Source organism: Ceratotherium simum, chromosome 3 (genome assembly GCF_057802395.1).
Source record: "Ceratotherium simum simum isolate JZ-2026a chromosome 3, ASM5780239v1, whole genome shotgun sequence".
Taxonomy (NCBI): Eukaryota; Metazoa; Chordata; class Mammalia; order Perissodactyla; family Rhinocerotidae; genus Ceratotherium; species Ceratotherium simum.
Genome location: NC_141902.1, coordinates 53,695,718 through 53,719,446, shown reverse-complemented (window position 1 = coordinate 53,719,446; position 23,729 = coordinate 53,695,718). Strand labels below are relative to the sequence as shown.

At 41.5% G+C, this 23,729-nt stretch overlaps 1 protein-coding gene across 1 annotated transcript in view; it reads left to right on the top strand.

Moving 5' to 3' along the window:
* The window catches only part of MYO1E (myosin IE), a 196,861-nt gene that overhangs the window by 127,470 nt on the left and 45,662 nt on the right, over positions 1–23,729 (top strand). The window contains exons 10-18 of the mRNA XM_004421637.3: positions 972–1,168; positions 3,869–3,949; positions 4,245–4,331; positions 6,623–6,709; positions 7,712–7,879; positions 9,171–9,256; positions 11,448–11,529; positions 16,370–16,476; positions 22,671–22,769. Of these exons, the coding sequence (XP_004421694.1) occupies positions 972–1,168; positions 3,869–3,949; positions 4,245–4,331; positions 6,623–6,709; positions 7,712–7,879; positions 9,171–9,256; positions 11,448–11,529; positions 16,370–16,476; positions 22,671–22,769 (994 nt within the window). The remainder of the gene's footprint in view (positions 1–971; positions 1,169–3,868; positions 3,950–4,244; positions 4,332–6,622; positions 6,710–7,711; positions 7,880–9,170; positions 9,257–11,447; positions 11,530–16,369; positions 16,477–22,670; positions 22,770–23,729) is intronic.

The window sequence follows — 23,729 nt, the reverse complement described above, 5'->3', positions numbered from 1 at the left end:
AAATCTGATAACCCTCTCTAAAAGCCATCTAGGCCCCCTTTCACTCCAGCCCAGATGTCTCGTACCATTCCAGGACCTCCACCATCAGAATTCGTCCTAACCTTGTAATCATCTGCCTTAGCTTTCAGCTATAGCCAGTGCTGGTCTACTCACTGCACCTCAACCATGTCTCCTGAATTCCTGCCTCCTCACCTTTGAACATTCCTCCCCCTCTCTCTGTCTTCTTTCTTCCTCTGCATCTGTATAAATTCTGTTTATTCTCTTAGGCCACGCCCAAGTCCCACGTCTTCCTCGACCACTCCAGCAAATAGTAATGTCTTCCTGTTTGGAATTCCTCCAGGACTTTATTGTCTGTCTGTTTCACATACTCAACTTTTAGTAGGCTTCTATATTTGGTAAACTATGTTTGCCTCATCTAGATTGTCTTCTAGATTTCTTAAGTATTTTGTATCCTGTCCTCTCTCTTTAGTAACCTTACACATGGTAAGCACTCAATAAGTATGTGATTGGTTATAGTTATTAGTTTGATGATATCAGGTGCTTCAAGCTCTTTGGGAATGATGCTATGAAAACACTGTACCATATTTGGAGCCAAAAAAATGTTTCTTGATTTAGTTCCTTCCGGACTGTCTTGCTGCAAGCTTGGAAAGATGTCCATTTTAGGCATTTAGCTGTGATCTCAGTAGGGGGAATTGGTTTGCCACCCTTCTTGGGTCACTGATTTGTATTATTGGAAGTCTCAGTCGTCATAGGAATTGACTCATGTAATAGAACAATTGGGAGAAACAAAGTGGATGGATGTGTGTGGGATTGCTGATAAGCACTCTTTACTAGAGTGAAAGTTCTTGGGGGCTAATGATGGTGTCTTGTATGTGTACACACACACACACACACACACCAAGTGCCTCCACCTATTTGTGAGATGAATTGTTAAAATTCTGAAAGACAATCATGTTTTATTTTTTCTATAGTTTTGGCTTTTCCTGCGTATCTCCTGGGAATAAACCAGGACCGGTTAAAAGAAAAGCTAACGAGCCGGCAGATGGATAGCAAGTGGGGAGGCAAGTCAGAGTCCATCCATGTGACCCTCAACGTGGAGCAGGCCTGTTACACCAGGGATGCGCTCGCCAAGGCCCTGCACGCCCGGGTCTTTGATTTCTTGGTAGATGTAAGTAAACACAGGTTGACATTGGTGATGCTTCATATTTTAGCTATAAAGAGTAAAACTACTAAAGGCTTTGTTTTCATGTTGTGGCTCATTCTTTATAACCATTACCTTACTCCTCCACTTTTTATCCTCTCACCCTTGGACCATCAAATCCCACTTTTACTTCTAGAATTGTCCATCAAGACACTAATATGATAACAGCTTCTTTTGGACAAAATATTTTTTAAAGCCAGGACTATAGACCAGAAAAAGAGGAGACCCATGGTCATGAACCTTTCTTAACTTTTGAGGTTTCCAAACCTCAAAACCATTCTAAAGGTTTAGAATGTTGCATTTGTCATCTATTCCTATGTTACAAATTAACCCAAAAGAATAAGCATTTATTCTCTCACAGTGTCTGTGGGTCAGGTATTTGGAAGTGACTTGGCTTGGTGGTTCTGACTCAGGGATGAGATTGTAGTCAAGATGCTGATTGGAGCTACAGTCCTCTCAAGGCTTGATTAGGGTTGGAGGATCTGGTTCCAAGATGGCGCATTCTATTGGCTGTTGGTGGGACACCTCACTTCCTTGCCACTCAAGCCTCCCTTGAATATGTTGAAGGCTGCTTGAATATCCTCACAACATGGCAGTTGGTTTCCCCCCTCTTAGTGACCTAAGAGAGAGAGCAAGGAAGAAGCCACAAAGCTTTTAGTGTCCTAATCCTGGACTCAAATATTGCCTCTCTACCATATTCTATTCATTAGAAGCAAGTCACTAAGTACAGCCCACGGTTAAGGGGAGGAGAATTGGGTTCCACCTTTTGAAGGGAGGAGTATCAAAGACTTTTTGGATATATTTTAAGACTACCATAGACTTTTTTTTATGATGGCATAATCATGTGTATACTTTATATATACATATTTATATATGTATACCACATATAGTTTCAGAAAATTAGTCTTTCAGCAGATTAGAACTGCCAGTGACAGTCTCTTAATCACTGTAGCTTCCAAATGGTAGAATAATAACAGCAAAAACTTATATAGTACTTACTATGTGCCAGATACTGTTCTAAATATTTTAGAAAAAAATAACTCAATTCTTATAACAACCCTGTGACTTAGGTATTATTATCTCTATTTTACAGATAAGCTCTAGAGACACAGACAGGTTAAGGAACTTACCCAGGGTCACACCACTATTAATGATAAATCTAGGAATTAAACCCAGGTAATTTGGCAGTGCTCCAGCTATTCTATTCCTCTGTCTTTTATATATTCAAGCTAGAAAGAACCCTAGAGGGACCCTAGTCAAGGGACAGTAACGTGGCCATTAGATCCAAAAAGTCTATATTTGAATCCAGGCAACAACATCTATAAGGCTTAAAGTATGGTTAGGTGTGGTTAGGGTTGAGTGGGGTGGGGCAGGCTAGGGTAATCATTTGGTATACTTCTTGTGGGTATTTTAAGGGTAAGATTGCTTAGGAAGGTCAGGATCATACTAAACATTAGTCATGCTTTTAACTTGTCCAGACCCTTCATTTTACTGACAAGGGAATCTTAGGCCTGCGTATTGGTGGATTTGTCCCAGGCCATTCAGCAAGAGGATGGTGCAGAACTGGGAGTAGAACCCACATCTCTTGTCTCTTTGTTCAGTGCACCTTCCAGCGGTGGACTTCCCACCTTATTTCCTTTCTGTCTTCCCTCAGTTTTTTGTGTGGTGAAAGGGAGTGGGGTGCCCCATGTGAGTGGTACTAATTAGAGCTGACATTTACTAAGCACTGACTGCCTGCCAGGCGCGGGCTGGAGTGCTGTACATCATTACCCATTAGCTCACAAAGATGCTGCGTCATCTTCTCTGCCTGGAAAACACCTCTGGTGCTTCAGAATTCACCCAGGTATCCACCACCTCCAGGAATTTTTCTCCTATTTTCCTCCCTCCCCTGCAGCCCTCACTAACCCCCTCTAACCTACACCTACCCTCCTATCATTAAGTCTGTTCCATTGAATTGCAAGTCTCTTCTCACAGTGATCAAGAACACAGATTTAGGCATCAAACTACTTAATTTAATCCCAAGCCTTGCCTCTTGCCCAGTGCAATCTTAGGGATTATAATGTTACCACTATTGTTATGAGAGTTAAATGAAACAACACACAGAAAGCACTTAAAGCCTGGCACAGGTGGATGTTAAATACATGTAAGCTGCTTTTATTATCATCACTTTAATAATAATTGCTAGTGTTATCATCTGTAGTTGGCTCACTCTCTGTATAAGCTCCTGGGAACAGAGACTGTCTTCTCCTTGACAACCCTGGCATATTATGTTAGGTGATCATTAAATGACTGCTGAACGGGGTCAATGGAAATAACATTTACAGATCTTGTAATATTGGTTCTTTATGTGAAATAGGTTTTACTTCGATCATCCAAGAGGACATTTTCTTCTTCTAATTCTCAAGACTTCTGAGAAAAACTAGCTCTGCCAGAAATGGTTTTCCTCATTAAGCAAACATTTTTTTTAGATCCTGGTGGTTTCCCAGAGAACTTGACGTTGCGCTGAGACTTTTTTGAAGCTGCAGTTCACCTGTCTTCTTGTCGTCCTCTGTGTCCAGCAGGCAGTAGTATGTGCTGTGTATAGTCTTGCTTCCCTTTTCTCCATGCATGTCTATTTTTAATATGCATGAAAAGGAGTTAATTACCGTGCTGTTTACTTTCTCCTAGTCCATCAACAAAGCGATGGAGAAGGACCATGAAGAATACAACATTGGCGTCCTAGACATCTATGGCTTTGAAATATTCCAGGTAAGACAAGTTTGAATAATTGGGGTCCGGGGAGGGTGATTCATGTCATCTGGCTTGAAAGAAATAATTCTAGGCAATGAAAAATCCCCACTATGGCTCATTTTTGCCTTTGTGAGTTCTTCATGTACCTTTACCAAATTCGTTTCTCCTGAGTGTAAACTATGCCACTTTCTATTGATGCCTCCAGCATTTCTGTTAAGCGTTTTCACTAAATCACTCAAGAAATGACTTTATAGTGAATTTTCAGAAACAATTACAAACAGGTAACTTTCTTTCTTTCTTTCTTTATTTTCAGAAAAATGGCTTTGAACAATTTTGTATCAATTTTGTTAATGAAAAATTACAGCAGATATTTATTGAATTGACATTAAAGGCAGAACAGGTAAGTAGTCCCTCTTCCTTCACCGTGTTCTATTTCTAATTTATTTTGTTTAAAAGGGTCTAGATTTCTCTCTTTTGGTAATAGATTCAGGTTTTAGTTTTGTATTAGGAAAGGTACGTAATAGAGTCAGGCAGAAAAACCACATGCCATTGTGACATTTTAGTTTGTGAAATATAAACACCATCTGCTACATTTTCTTTCTCCTTTAAGTAAATGATGCTGTGAAGTTGGACTTGTGACTGACTGCTTTTGCTACTGTCTGACTCATTGAACCAAGTAGAAAATGGAAGCCTAGTTCCAACCCCAATTGTGTATGGCATATACTGTGTTCCTAAGGAAAAACTTGGTTTTCTCAGATTTGCTCTACTCCCAATCTTCCCTGAAAATAAATGTTCTTTAACAAAGCTGGTATTTTAATTCTCACTTAAAGTAACATGTCTTGCTCACACTACCTTCTGAATGTCCAGCATAGGTTCCCTTCTATTCCAGTATCTACTGTTTTTCGATTTCTATTGTTGTTGTAACAAAGTACCACAAACTGGATGGCTTAAAACATCAGAAATTTCTTCTCTTACAGTTCAGGAGGCCAGAATCTGAAATCCAAGTGTTGCTAGGGCCACACTCCTTCCAAAGCCTCTAGGGGAGAATCCTTCCTTACCTTTTGCAGCTTCTGGTGGCTCCTGGCATTCCTTGTCTTATGGCAGCCTCACTCCAGTCTCTGCCTCTGTCTTTACATGGCCTTTTTCTCTCTGTGTCCAAATCTCCCTCTCCTTTGACACTAGTCATTGGATTTAGGGATCCCTCTAAATCCAGGATGATTTCGTTTGTGAGATACTTATCTAATTATGTCTACAAAGATCCTGTTTCCAAACCTCACATTTTGAGTTTCTAGGTGGACATGAAATTTTGGGGGACACTATTCTACCCACTACACGTTATCAAAGGCTGTTTTGGGGACATTTAGTCATGGAAATGTTCATGCCTCTGCTTAGGAAACACCGGTGACCAATGTTTTTCACATAAACCTCTGTCCTGGGATTCTAGGCTTCTGCCACCTCAGAGGAGCTAGAGCAAAACAACAAGGGAAAGCGTGGTAGGGACTTAGATGGGAGCAGCTGGATCATATAGGAACTTGGCAGGGCATGACAAAGACAGGATTTTGTGGTGAGTATGATGGGAAACCACTGGAGAATTGTGAGCAGAGAGAGATACATGATCTGATTTGTGTTTTGTTTTTGAAAAGGACTCTCTGGCTCTATAGACTTAGAGCATGGGGTAAGGCAGGAGAAGGCAAACAAGAGTGGAAATTTAAAAACCAATTAGGAGACTTCTGCAGGAGACTGGGGAAGAAATGGGGGCATAGACAATGATGGTGTCATGGTGTTAGGTGGTCAGAGTCAGTGTATATTTTAGAGAGTGAGTCAACATGACTTGCTCAAAATAATTAGCAATAAGCTAAGAAGGAAAGAGGAGTCAAGGGTTATTCCTACCTTTGTAGCTTGAATAACAGGGCCAATAGTGAGACTGTTTACTCAAGAGTAAGATTAGAGAGCAGTTGGTTGGAGATGGTGGGGGAATGTAGAATCAGAACTCCACTGAACATGTTACGTTTGAGGGGCCTATTATACATCCGAGTGGAGATTCCAGTATATGAAATATGAGTCTGGAACTCAGTGGGGAGGTGTAGACTAGAGAAATAAATTCAAGTGTCGTGAGCCAATAGGTGTTATTTAAAGCCATGAGATTGATTGAAGTCCCCTAGACATGGAGGGTTGAAAAAACAAGAAGGCTGGAATATTGAGCCCTAAGGCTCTCCATTATATAATGATCTGGAAAGAAGAAAGAGCCCGCAAAGGAAGCTGGTGAGGAAGGAGGAGAACCAGGAGAGTATGGTGCTGTTCTCCAAGTTAAATAAGCAATTGGCCCAAATAAAGGGCCGTCCCCTTAAGTGCCTAGACGCCAATCTGTACTGATGTCCTATGTTAAATTCAAAGAGATTACTTTGTAATGGGCATATAGGTTAAAGCATATTAAATTGCCATTTTTGAATATCAAAAACGATTATGTGGTAGCAATTTCCTGTGGTTCAAATTACACATAAAAATTACCCAGCAATGAAATGTTCCTTTCCTATCCCTCTTAGAAAGAAAAAATTAAAGTTCCAAGTTTTTGTTGAAGGACATTCAAGTTTTCCTTTCATGGTGATTTTTGTGCCTTTGGTATCCATCTGTGTAGAGCTCCCACTAGTTTTCACTGGGTAATTATGTGAATTCCTGCTTTCGGTTCTGCAGGAAGAATATGTTCAAGAGGGAATCAGATGGACACCCATCGAGTACTTTAATAACAAAATCGTGTGTGACCTCATAGAGAACAAAGTTGTAAGTATTGCTCTGGTGTCACTTCACTGCTCACAGTTTACATTAAGGGAGTTTTTGTTCTCTTTGTCATTGTTTTGGAATAGGTGACATGGCTACTCTGATTTGCAGAGAATTTTAGCAACTACTTTAATTTTGTGTGTATGTGTATGTGTGAATAGGGCAGTAGGGTTTTATTCTTGCAGTAAATATGAACATGTGTATATGACTAAAATGTCAATTTACAAGTGGAAGTTGTTATTGAATTCTAAGAGAAGACAGCTATCACTTATGGTTGATAGCGTAGCATATAGAGAGACATAAAATTGGCTCTGCCTTCTAGACTATTTATACAACTTCTAGGACTATAGCCCTAGAACTTACTTAAAAGAAAAAAAAAAAGATGAAGGCAGAGAGGTCTACAGTACTGTTTTGTTTTTTTATAAAATCCCCAAACTGGACACAGTAAAAACATCTATAGACAATTCAGTCTAATAAGTAAACTACAGCATATCAGATCAGGGAAATGTAGCCATTAAAATAATGAGTATGAAGACTATGGAAAACATGAGGATAGTTTATAAAATAGTGCTGTGCAAAAAAAAGTAATACTCATAGAATGTGTACACTGTGTAACTGTGTAAACCATGCCTATGGGGGTGACAGGCTGAAAGCGAACGTTAAGAAATGAATTAGAGGCAAAGAAAAATGTTTTTATTTTTCTTTTGGGTTTTTAAAATCAGAAATATGAATAGGAGTGAGCAGATAATGATCTGTGTATGACTTTGAATAGAACTTCAGGGAGTTAGTTTTTTCTTTTAGAAAATGAACTTTCCTCCATCGTTAGATCTAAGTGGTAACTCCCATTTGGGATTATTAATTGCATTCTTGCTCAAAGGGAGAGACTGACTTTCAAGATGGTATCAAGTCTAGGGAGCTGTTTCCTTGCTTAAGAAAAGACCCGATAAGCAGTGTGTGTTTTAGAACAGTCACTGAATTGGGGCTTTCCCTTCTTGGTACCATCAGAACCCTCCTGGAATCATGAGCATCCTGGATGACGTGTGTGCCACGATGCACGCGGTGGGTGAGGGGGCGGATCAGACGCTGCTCCAGAAACTTCAAATGCAGATCGGGAATCATGAGCACTTCAACAGCTGGAACCAAGGCTTCATTATTCACCATTATGCTGGGAAGGTATGGCCGGAGAGCAGGGGTTCAACAGGAAAGGGGAAGTTATCCTTTAATGTCTACCTGTTTTAAGACTTCCGGTCTGTAATCTGTTTTCTCATGAGGCAGCTGATAACAATATCCGTATAGTTTCATCTCCCTCACTGTATTTTATTCACTAAACATTTATTCAACAACATGGGACCTATGAAGTATTTGGAGAGGCAAAACAAAAGGTGATATTCACTACCCCTCATTTTGTTGGTGGTGGTGGTGAGGAAGATTGGCCCTGAGCTAACATCTGTTCTCAATCTTCCTCTTTTTGCTTGAGGAAGATTGTCCCTGAGCTAACATCTGTGGCAGTCTTCCTCTACGTTATATATGGAATGCTGCCACAGCATGGCTTGATGAGCAGTGTGTAGGTCCACGCCTGGGATCCAAACCTATGAGCCCTGGGCTGCCAAAGCAGAACATGCAAACTTAACCACTATGCTGCTGGCCTGGCCCCTGCATATTTTTTTAAGCATCAATCTCCCTTAATATATAAACATGAATCATGAATATAATATAAGCATGAATAAGCATATTAACTGCTGAAGGAACAGATTTTCGTCTTGCCTCTTGCTGCAATCACAAGCCTGCATTCCTTACCTGCCAACTGAGAGTATAAGTAAGGTCTGAGGGCTCATTTTTGGTATTTGTTCTCATAAAATGCATGAGTATTGGTGCCTATGAGGTACCAGGCTTTGTGTGGGTGCTGGTCATGATATTTGAGGACTTCCTAACCCTGTGGAAATACGCTGGTCTCATCTTTCATTTCAACTAATCTCTTGTTAACAAGGGTCTCTGAGCATGAGTTATTGGCCAGATTGATCCAACTCTGACACCATTTGTAGGAGAAATTGCAAAGTCTCAGATGACATAGTCCATTGCAATGGACCATGGAGCATAAGGAGTTTTATTTTATTCCATCTTAGCTAAAAATTAGGGAAAGAATTAAGTATATTACTTAGACACCCCTATGGATCCACTGAAGAAGAGGTATGTGTTCATGAGAGCTGGAGTCCTAGTCATAGGTCGCCTGGGCTGTGTAGGCAGCTAGATACCATTCACCAGTATCCACAGGCCATCACCAACTAAATCAGCTAACAAGTTAAGTAAAACATGCACAGCCTTAATGTGCCAGTTCTTGATGAAGTGCCAAATGCTACATCTGGAAATATACACATTCTGGTGAGGATGGCCATGCCAACCTGGATTTTTTTGTTCAATGAAATACTTAAAGGATAAAATTAGATTTCTTTCCATTCTTGGCCAGGTATCTTATGACATGGATGGCTTTTGTGAAAGGAACCGTGATGTGCTTTTTATGGATCTGATCGAGCTTATGCAGAGCAGTGAGCTGTAAGTGTGTTTTGCCTTATATGACATTGGATATTGGCTTGATCGAATTTTCAATATTAAAACAAACTTCTGGCATTTGAGTGGTGAGCATTTTGTTCCTGTGAGCTGTTGGGTCTGGGTTATCATTGGACAATTTGGTTTCTCAAAACAGCTTTTCTTTTCCCAATCTTAGTCTCTCCCATGTACCTCTAATACTTCCTGTCCCCAAATTCCAAGTGCTATCTGCATGCCCTTCAGGGCCCCTGGCTTCATCATTTTCAGCACCATTATCAGGGAGCGGTGACCCTTCTGGGGTTGGGTTGGAATGGCTGTTTCTGACCATCTAAGAGTGCAACAGTCTGGTGCTGTGATACTTTGTCCTTGGAACATCATCCCAAGAATTTCCCATAGCCATTCAATTTTTAAAAATGGCTAATGGCTTAGCAAGACCCAAGTTAACCTGAGTCGAAGCACTTGGGAAATGGCTCAAGAACTCTGGGAGGGTCAACTCAAGGATTGCCTCAGAGATCCATTTTGATTATCAAGACCCTGTCTGATTATCAGGGTAGAAGCAGTAGGGGCTTCCCCCTTGCAAGCTGCTGGAGCTCAGGACCAGCTCTGCTATGTCCTTTCCATCCCTCTTCCTTGCAAACGTTCCCAAGATCCTGGGTAATGGATATGAGACGTAATTTACATGATCAGGCCTCTACATGCCAGGCAAGTACAATATTGCACAGTCTTCCAGATTTTATAATTTTTAGAGCTGCCTCCAAGTAGTAGCTGCCCTTTTAGTCTCTGTTACTTAAACTGTCATAATATCAAGGTTAACTTCTCTAATCAACAGCTGCGAGCCTGATCATTTTCTAAGAAAGGGCTAACTGCTAGGAAAGCAAAACTGAGTTTCCTTTTCAGGCTGTGGTCAGAAGCTGTTCTGCTCCATTTAACTCTCTTCCCCCTCCCCTGCCAGCCCTCTTCCCCCTCCTTCCCCGGCCCTCTTCTCCCCACACCTGCTTTTCTTTGCACTCATTCCCCCCACTTTTGAGACTCTGGATTTCTTTTCATTCAAAACACATAACATCTATTTGTTCTTCTCTTAAAAGGCCAGGTAAGCCACAAGTCCTAGCTTGTGGGTTTTATGACAGTCAGGTACAGACATGCTTTCAGAGACTTTTTTTTTTGATTATTAAAATTATTGCCAAGTTTGATAGCTATTGCTGCTTCCACATAAACTCCTGTCCTATAGACATAGTCTATTGTTTGTTAAACACATTTGCTGCAGAAATCTACAATTGTGCGTGGTCAAGTTAAAAGTAGATTGCTGGGGAGACTTCCTAGAGAATTCGAGATGCCCGAAAAGCCATTTAGGAGGAATTAAATTTGAGTGTCAGATTGCTAATTTACATGGATCACTTTAGTCAGTCAGTCAGCAAATATTTATTGAGCACCTACTGTGTACAAGGCTATGTTCCAGACACCAGAGGCACTAAGGTGACTAAGACGTTGTCCCTGCCCTGTGCCCTGGCAAGGCAGGCTTGTGAACAAATGCAGCTCAATTAGAACTACTAAGGAAAACATATTCAGCAGGCAAAGCATTCTTGAGTTACTACTGCTCCACTTAAAATTACTCACACTGAAAAGCCCAGTTTGTCAGGGTTTTTGCAGTGGTCAGGGAGGGGGGACAGTGCTAGTGGCATCTAGTGGGCATAGGCCACTGATGGTGGGAAATATTCTACAATGCGTAAGACACCCGACCCTCCCCCAACAAAGAATTACCCAACCTTAAATCCCAAATGTCAATAGTGCCAAGGTTGAGAAACACTGCTTTAGAGCAAAATAATTGATACAAGTCCCTGAGCTCTGGTCTATCTTACTTAACCCAGCAAAGCCATACTGACCCCCCTCTGTGATGTCCTGTTGTTGAGGTGTACCTCAATTCCAGTGAGGGGAAATTCTAAAGACAGAATTTTAAAATTTACTTTTCAAGCTTAGACTCTGAGATACTTGTATCTTAGAATCCTTTCTCTGTGTTTCTGTTGTCTGTTGCTTATTTCCTTGGGATACATCTTGATGGCTTGTGCTTTGAGTCAGATGGCCTTTCTGTAGCCAAGGTTGTGTGCTTCTGGACGGCCCTCGTCTCCGTTCTCTACGGAAGCAGGCTTCATGCTCCAACAGACTTACTGATTGCTAATCCACTCTCTTTCTCTGTTTCCAGACCTTTTATAAAGTCTTTATTTCCGGAAAATTTGCAAGCTGACAAGAAAGGGCGCCCAACTACTGCCGGAAGCAAAATAAAGGTTTGTTCTACTTTGGGAAGTTTATAGATTCCTATAGGAGGCAGGGTTTTCTAGGAGTCAGGCAGTATACCCCTGGGCCAGGATGAGGTCAGTGAGATGTAACGCATTGGTTACAGAAGGTGCCCAGAAGTAATGTTGTTGCTTGCAAAAGGGTTACAAGATGCAGGCTGAATTTGACTTGGCTGTACTGAAACCCCAAATGGATAGTAAGTACCTCACAGCTTAATAGTCAGCAGATGATAATCAGCTACTTTCTAAGAGGAAATGACTTTAAACTGAATCTGGAAGAATTCACATTAAACTATCAGAGAACTTTTATGGTTGAGAGCCACATTTTGGATTTTGATGACCATTTTCCAGGCCAGACCCCAAAACTGGCCAATTATGGAACTTTATGTACCTGAAATTCTACTGGGTCTTATCGGAGCAATTTATGCACTGTCCTCACTGGATCTTGCAGGCCTCTCCTTTCTGCAAATTATAGGCACATCTGGCCCTGTAGTGTCTCAGAGTCAGAAGGAATTCTTACAGTGTTTCTTGGGAGCCCCTCATGGGTAGTGCCCTATGTTATCTGAGCCATTGCGTGACAAAATTCATTGTCCCTATTTGCGCTCTGAATTGAGAGGTTGTATCAAACACACTTAATTGTGTAACTCTTTGAGAAATAGTCACTAAACTATTTTTTAAAAATCATACTAGTTAAAAACATTTTTTAAAGGAATCATACCAGTTAAATACTACCCCAGTTTTATAATCAATGGAATCATCAAGTGATTAACAGGGCTCTGGGTTTCGATGGCTTGTGTTCAAATCCCAGCTCTGGCTCTTACCAGCTATGTGATTGCCAGCAAGTTATCTAAAATCTCAGTGCCTCTTTTGCTTTGTCTGTAAGACAGAGATCTTAGGATCTATCTCAAGGGGGCGCTGTGATGATTAAATTCAATCATCCATCTAAGGCATTTAACACACTGCCTGAAACATAATGAACACAGAACGTGTATGATCTCCTATTATATTCTGCTCCGTCAGTCCCCTTCCTGTACGCCATGCTTATTTCTCTCTGCTTGACTCGTAGTGGATACTTGTATGTGCATGTGCTGGCTCCCCGCCTAGATTTTCCATTCCCCCTCACTGGCTCTGTGTGTCCGAATCCTACATGTCCTCATAGTTCTCTCTTGGGTAACCCCAGCTTCATGGACACACAGTTGTTACTGTCCATTCTGTCTGCTGGCTCTTTCTTCTCTGAGTGTGTCACATATGGAAGCCTGCCTCCCCAGCCCCTGAGGGCAAGAACACTGGCTGGAATAAAGGAAATGATCATTGAAACCTCACAGCAGCGAGAAGATTCCAGTCTAGAGGAGCCTTTGGGTTTTGTGGAGGAAGTCCGTTGTAAGCAGGATTTGGAGCTGGAGGGTAGAGTCCTCTGGGATTGAGGACGATCATGCTCAAAGAACTAGCGAAATTTAGTAGTCCTGGGACATCTCTGGATTGAGTTCACTGGAGCAGAGTTGAAGGCAGGGAGCAGATGCAGTTCTCACGAGGCCCCATATATTAATGTCTGTGAAGCTTCTGACTCATGCCTTCACTTCAAGCTCCTGGATAAGGATTAGCTCTGGGCTGGAAAATCTAGTCACAAGACTGTCACGTTCAGATCCAAGGGGCCCAGATCATCAAGGTTGCAGTGACTCACTTTCAAGTGGTCTGGATTCTCAGTGGAGCTTATTCCCTATAAAAAGGAGGGTGGGGGAGGGGCATTTTTCTTCTCCTTGGAAGACTCGAGCCCTTTCTTTCCTTTATATTCTTGTCTAGTTGAATTCTCAAAATACCTACCATCTGGGTATACTCAGAATGTTCAGGATTGCAAGGATTGCCATCCTTGCTATGGGGAGGTCAACCTGAAGTCAGCCAGCTTATCTAGGGGGGAAGATACTGTGCATATTCTCACACTCCAATGGTACCCTCCTTGGTGGACTGTGTGACCTATGTCTGTCTGATGCTCTGCCTCCAAATAGGAGTGAAATTCTCCCTGTTTTGTAGATCCCCTCTAAGACATCTCTTAGAGATGCATAGCCATGGCCCAGTCTCTTATACCTTCCATATCCACGGTGTTTTGCAGATATGACATGTCATCTTAACAATATTTGTGAGGTGTAAGCATTTAAAGGGATCCTAAGTTCCTTGGAAGAAAAATTAAATGTATGTTCAATGTAGTTTTAGTGTTGGGTATTTTGTTGTATTCTAATTCTTTAAAATTTAAAACCGATCTAGAGGATTTAATCAACAGAATACTTGTTTGGTGAGAACTCGCATTATCTTGTTTATAAATAAGAGTATTGTTTCTATATTTAATAACGCTTGATGTTGAGGCTTCACAAAATTCTACATTGTTGTGGCAGGAAGGAAGAGACCAGTTTTGAAATTAAAGCCAAAGATTGATGCTATAGGGAAATGGAATCGGGCTCAGAGCTGGCAGAGGGGACTGGACGGCAGCTTTATCTAAGAGCCTGGACTTCTGAAGGAGTGGATATGATGGGAGATGCAGGCACCATGTGGTCATTGGACTGGTTGATGTTTAACATCTATTCCAACCTTTAGATTAAGATACTAGAGGTCTTCTAGTTCAACCTACTTAGTTCACAGATGGGGTAACTGAGGCCCAGAGAAATTTAGTAATTTGTCATGTAGATTGCAAATAGCAGAGCCAGGACCCCAACTCAGGCTTGCTAATAATCTGTGTTGAGGGTAGAAGAAGGAGCTTTCGCCCTAAGCCTTTTCTCACTATTCTGTCTGCATATTTTGACTTCGCTTCTGTTGGGCAAGTGCCTTTGGTCGCTTTCTGTCTTAACTCATGGATTCTTCTTGTCTGGAGTCACGGTACATCCATGGTAAAACCACCTCTGGGACATCTAAAGTTGACCCATAGCTAAATTCAGGATAATTTTGATATTAAGATGCATTCCTATTTGCTGAAATTAATTGTCTCACAACCTAAAAGCTTCTGTCTAATCCTAACTCGCCCAGTTAATTCCCTTGATCTCACACTAACTTATCCCAGCTCTTCCTTAGGAAGGCAGGATAGCATTGTGATTAAGAAACAGACTTGGCAGCTCATGGACTTGAGTTCAAGCCTCATCTCTGTTGCTTACTAATTGTGTCATCTTGAGCAATACTTTATTTCTTTAAGGCCCCGTTTTCTCCTCTAAAAAACGGGAAAAATGATAACAGTAGTTACCTCTTAGAATTGTGAGGCATAAGTGAGAAAATCCATGTGTCTCGCTCGTGATGCATGTTCAGTAAATGTTACCCAGTACTATTTTGAGCTAGACAGAACTATGTCAAGTGGCACAGAAAGTTAAGTCACACTTGCCCCTGTGTTTTCTTATGCTAAGGTGAAAAGAAGGTATGGTGTTCAACGCTTAGGGCTAAAAGTCTGCCAGGTTATACTTGGAAATTAAAAGTTTTAATTAAATAAAAAATTAAAATAAAAATTAAGAGTTTGGGGACTTTAAAAAAGCTTCATTATAAGCAGTCCCTTTCCAGCTTCACCTTGTGTGTGGCAAAGATCATCAGATTTGTTCTCAAGTACAATCTCCATCAACAAAAAAGATGAGTTGATTTCCTTTTTCCTTATAGGATTTGCTTTGGCCCTACAGCCTCTGCAGCTCTGTCCTCGATTCCAAGCATTGCAAAGAATGCTATATTCTACACATCTGAACAGAGAACTTAATTCACCAGTGAACATCTTGCCTTGAATATACCCGAGACTTTTTCTCAAGGGTTTCAGATTTCCCAAACCCATGAAAACAGAAAAGCCCTAATTGAGAAGGGGCTGTCTACTGCAGGCAGATCCCTTCTGCTGACTCTGTAATGGTTTTCTGGCTTTGGAGATCCCTGTTCTATATTTTCCTTTAGAGGTTTTCTCTCTTCATGCTGATTTGCTTGGAAGGAGAGTTTGCCTGTGTGCCCCCTCCTTGGACCCACAGGATGCTCAGCTGTGTGGTGTGGGAATGCTGATGTGGGCTCTGCTCCTGTTTCTTCAAACAACATTTGAGATACTCATGATTTGAAATACATCATAAGCAATTTCAACTTTATTTAACTTTATTTATGGCCTTTTCTGCTTGAACCCAGTTCCATTTTGGGTATCCAATGCGCAGGTAGTGAGAGATAATTTTATATTGAATATTTTAGCTTTGTGAAGGAGGAGGTTACCTGCCACACTGAAAGGGCTCAGAGTCTGCAGGTTTGTAAGAGGACCTGAGGAAGAAGGTGAATGAAATGGCATATAAAAGGTTTACGAATTCTGAGATTTTTATGTGTCTCCCACTCTGTTTGAATTTCCATCATTTTAATAAGAATATTATTCATTGTTGGATTGCCAGGAAAGAGGGTATAGGGAATTTTGATAACTTATGCTTGCAAATAATTTGTGCCCCCCCCAAAAGTTAATGAGAACAATGTATTTGCAAAGACCCTAAATCAATATGAAATTAACTTAATTTGTTAATAACTGGCATGCTTCCTTGTTTCTCATAAAATTAATTGTATATGAAGATTTCCTGGGTTTTTTGGTTTTTTGTTTTATTAATTATACAAAAAAGTCCTAGTTGTTTTCAAAAATCTAATTTCAAACCCATTTATGAGTGTTAAAATCATCATAAAAGTCAGTAGAGCTTTAAGAAAGTATAGTAGACCTGACTTAAACCTAATGAATAAATTGTCATGAAGATTAATTTCTAGCTATATATTTCCACACTGGAGTTTCACAGGTCTCCTTTGAAAGTTGGTCTGCTATAGAGAAAGTCCTATGTTTCTAACTGATGTTATTCTTCTTTTCTAGAAACAAGCCAATGACCTTGTGAGCACCCTGATGAAATGTACACCTCACTACATTCGCTGCATTAAACCAAATGAAACCAAGAAGCCCAGAGACTGGGAGGAAAGCAGGTATGGTGGAGACGGCAGATGGGGAGGTCAAAGCCAGCTAAGGGGGGCCACAGCCCATTTTTCCCTCTGCTCAAAATGGGCCATCCTATGCCAAAGGCAAAAGCAGTTTAAATTGTCTTCAGATGTGTTTCATGTCCTTGTGTCTTAACTTTCTCAGGATGAAGCCTATGTATTTTTTTTTCCCTCCTTGTCTTTTCCTAAAATGCTAGCAGTGCCATTCAGTTCAGAATTAGCAATTTACAGTGTTGATCTTGGCTAGTCTAGGGGCAAATGGAAAAAAAAACCTTAATACTGCAGAATCAGGATGGTTTTAAAATTAGTTTGAGGCTCTGTGCAGACATTCTTAGTACACTCAGCTCCTCATTGGCACCCACAGGATGTGGCCTAGAGTGCTTAGCTCGGAGCTGAAGTGAAGGTCTGAAGAGCTGGTTAAAAAGCAATCGGTCATTCACTGTTGCTCGTGAGGATACTGAGGGCATGCTGTAGGTTCTGTAATTCCCCCCGAGGACTGTTGATGAGCGGAGTGACTCTCCCCAGGAAGGAATAAGCCAAACAGAGACACTGTGGCACGTAAGCATGCAGTGAGCCCTGTCCACCCTGACTTCTGAGGAATCCTACATCACTATTCCTCCTACAACTGGCATTTAGGGATGTGGCCTACACAGGATGGAATGGGGGTGTGGAGTCGGAAAATGTTAAGATGATGACTAGGGAATATAGTTTTTATATCCAGCTGAGGGATCCAGACACACATTCCTAAGGGGCCTGATCCCACTGTGCACAGAACATGAGAAGCAGGGCTGGGGAGGGACCTTGTGGGTGACTTGGACTACAGAAAAGAGCCCTGCCATTGTCACCAGATAATCAAGTCCCTGGGTGCGAGCATACCAGAATTACTATCTTTTTTCTTGGTGGATAGACTCTTCTAGTTATCAAGTAACTTAATGAAGGTTAAACTCCAGCGAGACCAGGATTAAAATTCTTGCTGCTTATTACCTACTCTGAGAGACGTTTGTATGTCCATTTCCCATCCTACCAGCAAGATCCTGTCTAACCCATGGCAGATGGAAGATACTTGGTCCTTTAAAGGAAGGAAAAGAGGACCGGCCCTGTGGCTTAGCGGTTAAGTACACGCGCTCTGCTACTGGCAGCCCGGGTTCGGATCCCGGGCGCACACCGACGCACCGCTTCTCCGGCCATGCTGAGGCTGTGTCCCACATACAACAACTAGAAGGATGGTGCAACTATGACATGCAACTATCTACTGGGGCTTTGGGGAAAAAAAAAAAGGAGGAGGATTGGCAATAGATGTTAGCTCAGAGCCGGTCTTCCTCAGCAAAAAGAAGAGGATTGGCATGGATGTTAGCTCAGGGCTGATCTTCCTCACAAAAAAAATAAATAAATAAAATAAAGGAAGGAAAAGAGAAACAGTAAGGAAAATGCCCAAGCTCAAACACTCACTATCTGCAAGTCCTTCTTTGTATTTTCACACTTCATGGTGCAGCCCAAGTCTGTTTTCTCACCTTAAGATGCTACTGGGGTGTAACAGCCTTCCATTTAGTCAATCCAAAATATTCTGAATAATCTCATCAATAGATGCATGTTCCTAAATCATCTTTTCTATTGAGTTGCTGAAATTTTTCAATTTAAGTTAATCTAAGATTCTTCTTACAATATTAATAATATTCAGGCTGTGATGAGGAGCTCACTCCTCCTAGGTCATCAGTCCATCTTTGGGTGACTCTTGCTGTTTGCAGGCTCTACAGTCCTTCTCGAAATCAGTGTTACCCTGATCTTACATCTCTAATTTGCCATAATAATTATTCTCATGACTTTTCCATTTGACAGCTCTTCTGCTAGCTCAAGGCAGTCATCATGTTTCCCTGGAATCTTCTCTTCCACAAGCTCATCGCTCTCAGTTCCTCCAGCAGTTCCTCTGAAGGAACTGGACTTGGAATCTGACTGTTCCCCTCCTTGGTCATTCCGTTGGATATACTTAATTTGCCCTCTGCTTTTCTGAAATGTGTCACTCAGTTTCTCCTTTGAGGCCAAGAGGGGAGCAGTATTGTCACCTCTTCCCACCTAAAGATAGAAAATGTCTGTTTTTTGCCTTCCTACACTAGTTCTCAAACTTGAGCATGCATCAGAATATACCCCAGAGGGCTTATGAAAACTCAAGATTGCTGGCCCCACTCCCAGAGTTTCTGATTTAGTGGGTCTGGGGTGGGGCCCAGAATGTGCATTTTTAAGAAGCTCCCCAGTGATGCTAGTGATGATAGTTTGGGCCTCATATTCTCAGAACAGCTGATCTAGAGCAAAGGGCTGGACTGGGGTTTGAAAGAATTGAATCCTGGTCCTGGCCTGTCACTAACTAGTTTGCGTGAGACACTTAATCTCCTCAGTCCTCAGTTTCCTCCTCTCTAAACTAAGAGGGTCAATCCAGAATGGGATCTCCTTCAGTCTGACAGAATGAGCTCTCCCAGATCTGTTCCCCCATGTCTGTCAGCCTGCCTCTCCCTGTCTGTGTGTCACTCCTACACTCACCCCCTCACACGTTCACACACATGCACATCACATTCGCATCTCATGCACGCATACACATACATGTAGAAGGGTGGTGTCATAGGCAACCTCAGAGATAAATCTTAGGAGTCTTGGAAGCAGAGGTGTTGCTGAGGGGTGCTTTAGCCCACCATTTCCCTACTTCAGACTCCGAGCAGCTTCCCTTCCCCAGCCCTTCCCAGCAATCTTAAATGAAAACATCTTGCTCGCCCTACAAATGCAATACCTCCCCAGCACACTCTCCCCTACCCCACGTCGGTTGTTTTGCCATAAGTTTCTCTAACATAGAAATTTTTCAATAGCTGCTGGTTGGAAGTTCCCTAACCCTGATGTTACCTTCTCATAACATCTAAACTGATTCATTGGAATATCATAAAATAGAGAAATTAAGACAGTGGTACATTTATTCAGTAAATCCTCCTAGAATTTCCCCATGGTGTTTTCCTTTTAAAAAAAAGTCCCTTATTTGAATTGCAGGAAGGAACTTCATAACATACATTCGTGTAAACTGGTTTTAAGAAGTCTAAGGTACTCATTGGTCAAGTGTTGATTTTTATTTCCAGTAGGATCGCTTCCTGGGATTCTCCCCCACCCCCCAATCCCAGTTCAGGTTTATCATGTGACATATGGTTTCACTTCCTCCGTGAGTGTGGAGCATCGAGGTCTGTGAAAGGGCAGTGTGCTTTGTTGGCGAGGATTACACGGTCAATTGAAGTTCTTGGTGGACAGGGTTACTCATTCCACAAGTTTATAGGGTGTGGTTTATTTTTCTTTTCCTGTTGAAAATGTGTTTTTGTTTGGCTCTGGCAAAGTTGTCTGCCCTGGATTCTGAATTGCTGCCCTAGCAGAGCTCTCAGGCCATGACCTACTTGCATTAATGGCCGAGGACAGTGGTGGAGAGGACTCCCCCCAAGGAGAGGAGACGGCACAACAGAGGGAACATTGCCACTCTGGCTGGTGTCTGCTCAGGAGGTGACGGCGCTCTAAGTTTCCTTAGAAACTTAGAAACCAACTTGGATCCTTTGAGTACATGAAATTTTAAACATGACAGAATTTGCAAAACTGATTGTCTTGTTGCTAGACTGTCCTGAAAAAATTGTCAGGAAATTTTCTTATAGAAAAAGATGGTGGAAGTTATAATGAATGTAACAATGTTGTAACATGAGGCATAGTGTTTCCTATGTGATTCATGGGAAAGGAACTTTTCTACTTGAATTAATGGGTGATGCATTCCCTGCCTCAAAAGTTTGGGGTGAAGCCAATATCAGTGAAAAGTACTTCAAATGAGCAAATATCTAAAACTGGCAGCTTCACGTGTGTTTTCCGTAGTTGAGAAAAGGCCAGTGGTGAGTTTTGGATTTGGAGGATGGAAGAAAGGAAAATTAGTCATGCGTCACTTCATGACAGGGATACGTTCTGAGAAATGCATCGTTAGGCGATTTTGTCGTTGTGCGAACGTCATAGAGTGTACTTACACAATTGAGGGCATAGCCTACTACACACCTAGGCTACATGGTACTAATCTGATGGGACCACCCTTGTGTATGTGGTCCGTCGTTGACTAAAGTGTCATTTTGTGGCACGTGACTGTAATTATTTTCCTGAATCGGATTTCTACCCCTTTAGTTAACCAGATTATGTGTCAAAAATCAGATGTGGATGTTGAATATTAGTTCTTTATACAAAGGTTTTTTTAAAAGTTAATTATCTTGAAGGGGTTGACATTCTGGATGCTGGTTCAAGTAAGACCAGTAGGACTTGAGACTTTTCAAACACCTCTCACTGTCTGACCTCGTCCTTCCCAGGGCTTCTACCTCCTCTTTCAGCTGAATTTCCCGTCTCCTACTGTGCCCCCTGCCTCTCCCTCCTCTACACCTGGTGAATTCAACTCAGCCTTCCAGGGCCAGCACATGTCACTGCTTCTGAGAGTCCTCTCACTACAAAAAATCCATTTCCTTCTCGTCTCCTTGTCCTGATTTACTTATTGTAGCTGTGAATATATGAGAACAATAACAGCTTTATGTTGCTCATGCCAGTAGCTGGCTAAGTGATTTATATGGAATTTACCCAAGTAGGAAGAAAGAAGTAACGTCATCATCCCCATTTTACAGAAGTGGAAACTGAGGCTCAGAGAGGTTACCTAGTGGCAGAGCCAGGGGTGTGCTAGCAACCCAGCTCCAGATCCTAGCCCTTGACTGCCGTGCTGTCTGCGAGGTCTTCAGCAGGAACCATAGCACTGGCCTTTTCTGGTATCCCTAGCACCTTGCATAGTATGGTGCATAGTGGCACAGAGTGGGCATCAGCAAGTGCGGGGCTTCATTGGAAATGATGGGTTTCATGAGAGCCTTGCTGGGGAGACAACTCTCAGGAACCTGTGTGAAGCTGGAAGGAGGGTGCTGCTAATTGCCTTTTCAGCACAGCAGATTCCTGAGAGGCCGTTCTCTAGAATCCATCATTAGTGCGGTTGACCCCAATTGTACTGAATGGGGAGCTGCCTCCCTGCCACAGCACAGTTCTGACATCCCATCTTCAAAAGAGAGAGGAGTTTACTTTTTATTTCTCATTTTCCTCAAATATCGTGTTTCCAAGTGTCTGTATTCGAACAGTCTGTGTAATACGCAGCAAAGGCCCCATTTATCTCCCCGGAGTGGAGGATCAGAAGCTAATGCCCAAGATCTGTCACTCGGCTTCTAGGACACTGTGCTTCTCAACAAGGAATGGGTTTTCACAATTTGCGTGTCTGTGCACCGGCCCAGATGTCCCAGGCCTACTAAACCAGAATCGCCAAGGTGCGGGGCACGGAGCATGGGGCATTTTCTCTGCTATGAACGTCCCCTGTGTGAAAGCATCACTCTAGTATTACCCTGCATCCATTTTCCAAAATACACTGCTAGTTTTTTACTATTATAAAAGCCAACTAAAACTATAATTTACATATATTTTTAGAACATTGTTAACTTAGGTGTTTGAAATTAATGGTTTTATATGCCTTTTGTTACCTTATATTTGAAAAGCCTAGAAGTATAAGCTCATTAGGTTTAGAATCGCTATTAAACTTAAAGTTGATAACAAAAACAGCTCTAGTGTCACTTAATTCAAAAGTTAAGAGTTCTAGGGGGCCGGCCTGGTTGCAGTGGCATAGTGGTTAAGTTCAACGTGCTCTGCTTCGGCAGCCCAGGTTCGCAGGTTTGGATCCCAGGTGCGGATCCACACAACTCAACAGCCATGCTGTGGAGGCAACCCACATACAAAATAGAGGCAGACTGGCTACAGATGTTAGCTCGGGGCGAATCTTCCTCAGCAAAAAAAAAAAGTTCTTTCCTTTAGTCTTTTAGAAAACTGATATTTTTGTTCATAGTCTGGGTGATAGGTAGTATTTAGCTTTTTGTTCTACTATTTTTCAAAATTATACATGTCAAGTCTCTTCTATAATTGCTGTATTTTACATTAAAATATTTTTTTAATTAATGTTATATAACCTGAGGGTCAGCTCAAACTCTAAATGCTATAAATTGTCGTGTTTTTAATGTGTTTCCCTGCAGCCTGGAATTGAGGGTTTGGGAAGATGGGAGGTAGGAGAGGTGGTGAAAGAATTATCCAGTAATGTCTTGGCTCCATTTTCTCCATTATAGGGTAAAGCACCAAGTGGAATACCTGGGTCTGAAAGAAAACATTCGAGTGAGAAGAGCTGGTTACGCCTATCGGCGCATCTTCCAAAAATTCCTACAGAGGTAATGAACTAGTGACTGTGGATTTTTTGTTTGTTTTAAACAGGTTTAGTGAGATATAGTTCACATGCCATGCAGTTCACCCAGTTAAAGTATACAGTTCATTGGCTTTTAATGTATTCACAGAGTTGTGCATCCATCACCACAACTAATTTTACAACATTTTCATCACTCCAAAAAGAAGTCCCACTTCCCTAGTTGTCAACCCCAATTCCCCCTGCCCTAGGCAGACACTTCTGTGTCTATAGATTTGCCTATGCTGGGCATTGCATATAGATAGAAACATACAATATGTGTCATTTGTGTCTCGCTTCTTTGACTTAGCATAATGTTTTCAGGGGTCATCCATGTTGTATCGTATGCATTCATTCCTGCTCTTTGCCAAATAATATTCCATTGCACCAGTACTCCAATATACCATATTTTACTTGTTCATTCGTCAGTTGATAGACATCAGCTGTTTCCTCTTTTTGACTGTTATGAATAACAAATAATGCTGTTATCAACATTCATATACACGTTTTTGTGTGGACATATGTTTTCACTTCTCTTGCGTACATACCTAAAGATGGAATTGCTGGGTCATTTGGTAACTCTGTGTTTAATCTTTTTGATGAACTGCTAGATTGTTTTCCAAAGTGGCTATACCATTTTACATCCCCGCCAGCAGTGTTTGAAGCTTCTAATTTATCTGCATCCTTGCCAACATTTGTTATTATCTGACTTTTTGATTCTAGCCATCCTAGTGGGTATGAAGTGGTATCTCCTGGTGGTTTTGATTTGCGTTTCCCTCATGGGAAATAACATTGAGCATCTTTTCATGTGCTTATTGGCCATTAGAGAAATATCTGTTCAAGTCCTTTGCCCATTTTTTAATTGAGTTATTTGTCTTTTTATTATTAAGCTGTAACAGAATTCTTTTTTACCATAATTTATTGTAGAATAAATCAGTAGCCACAAGTA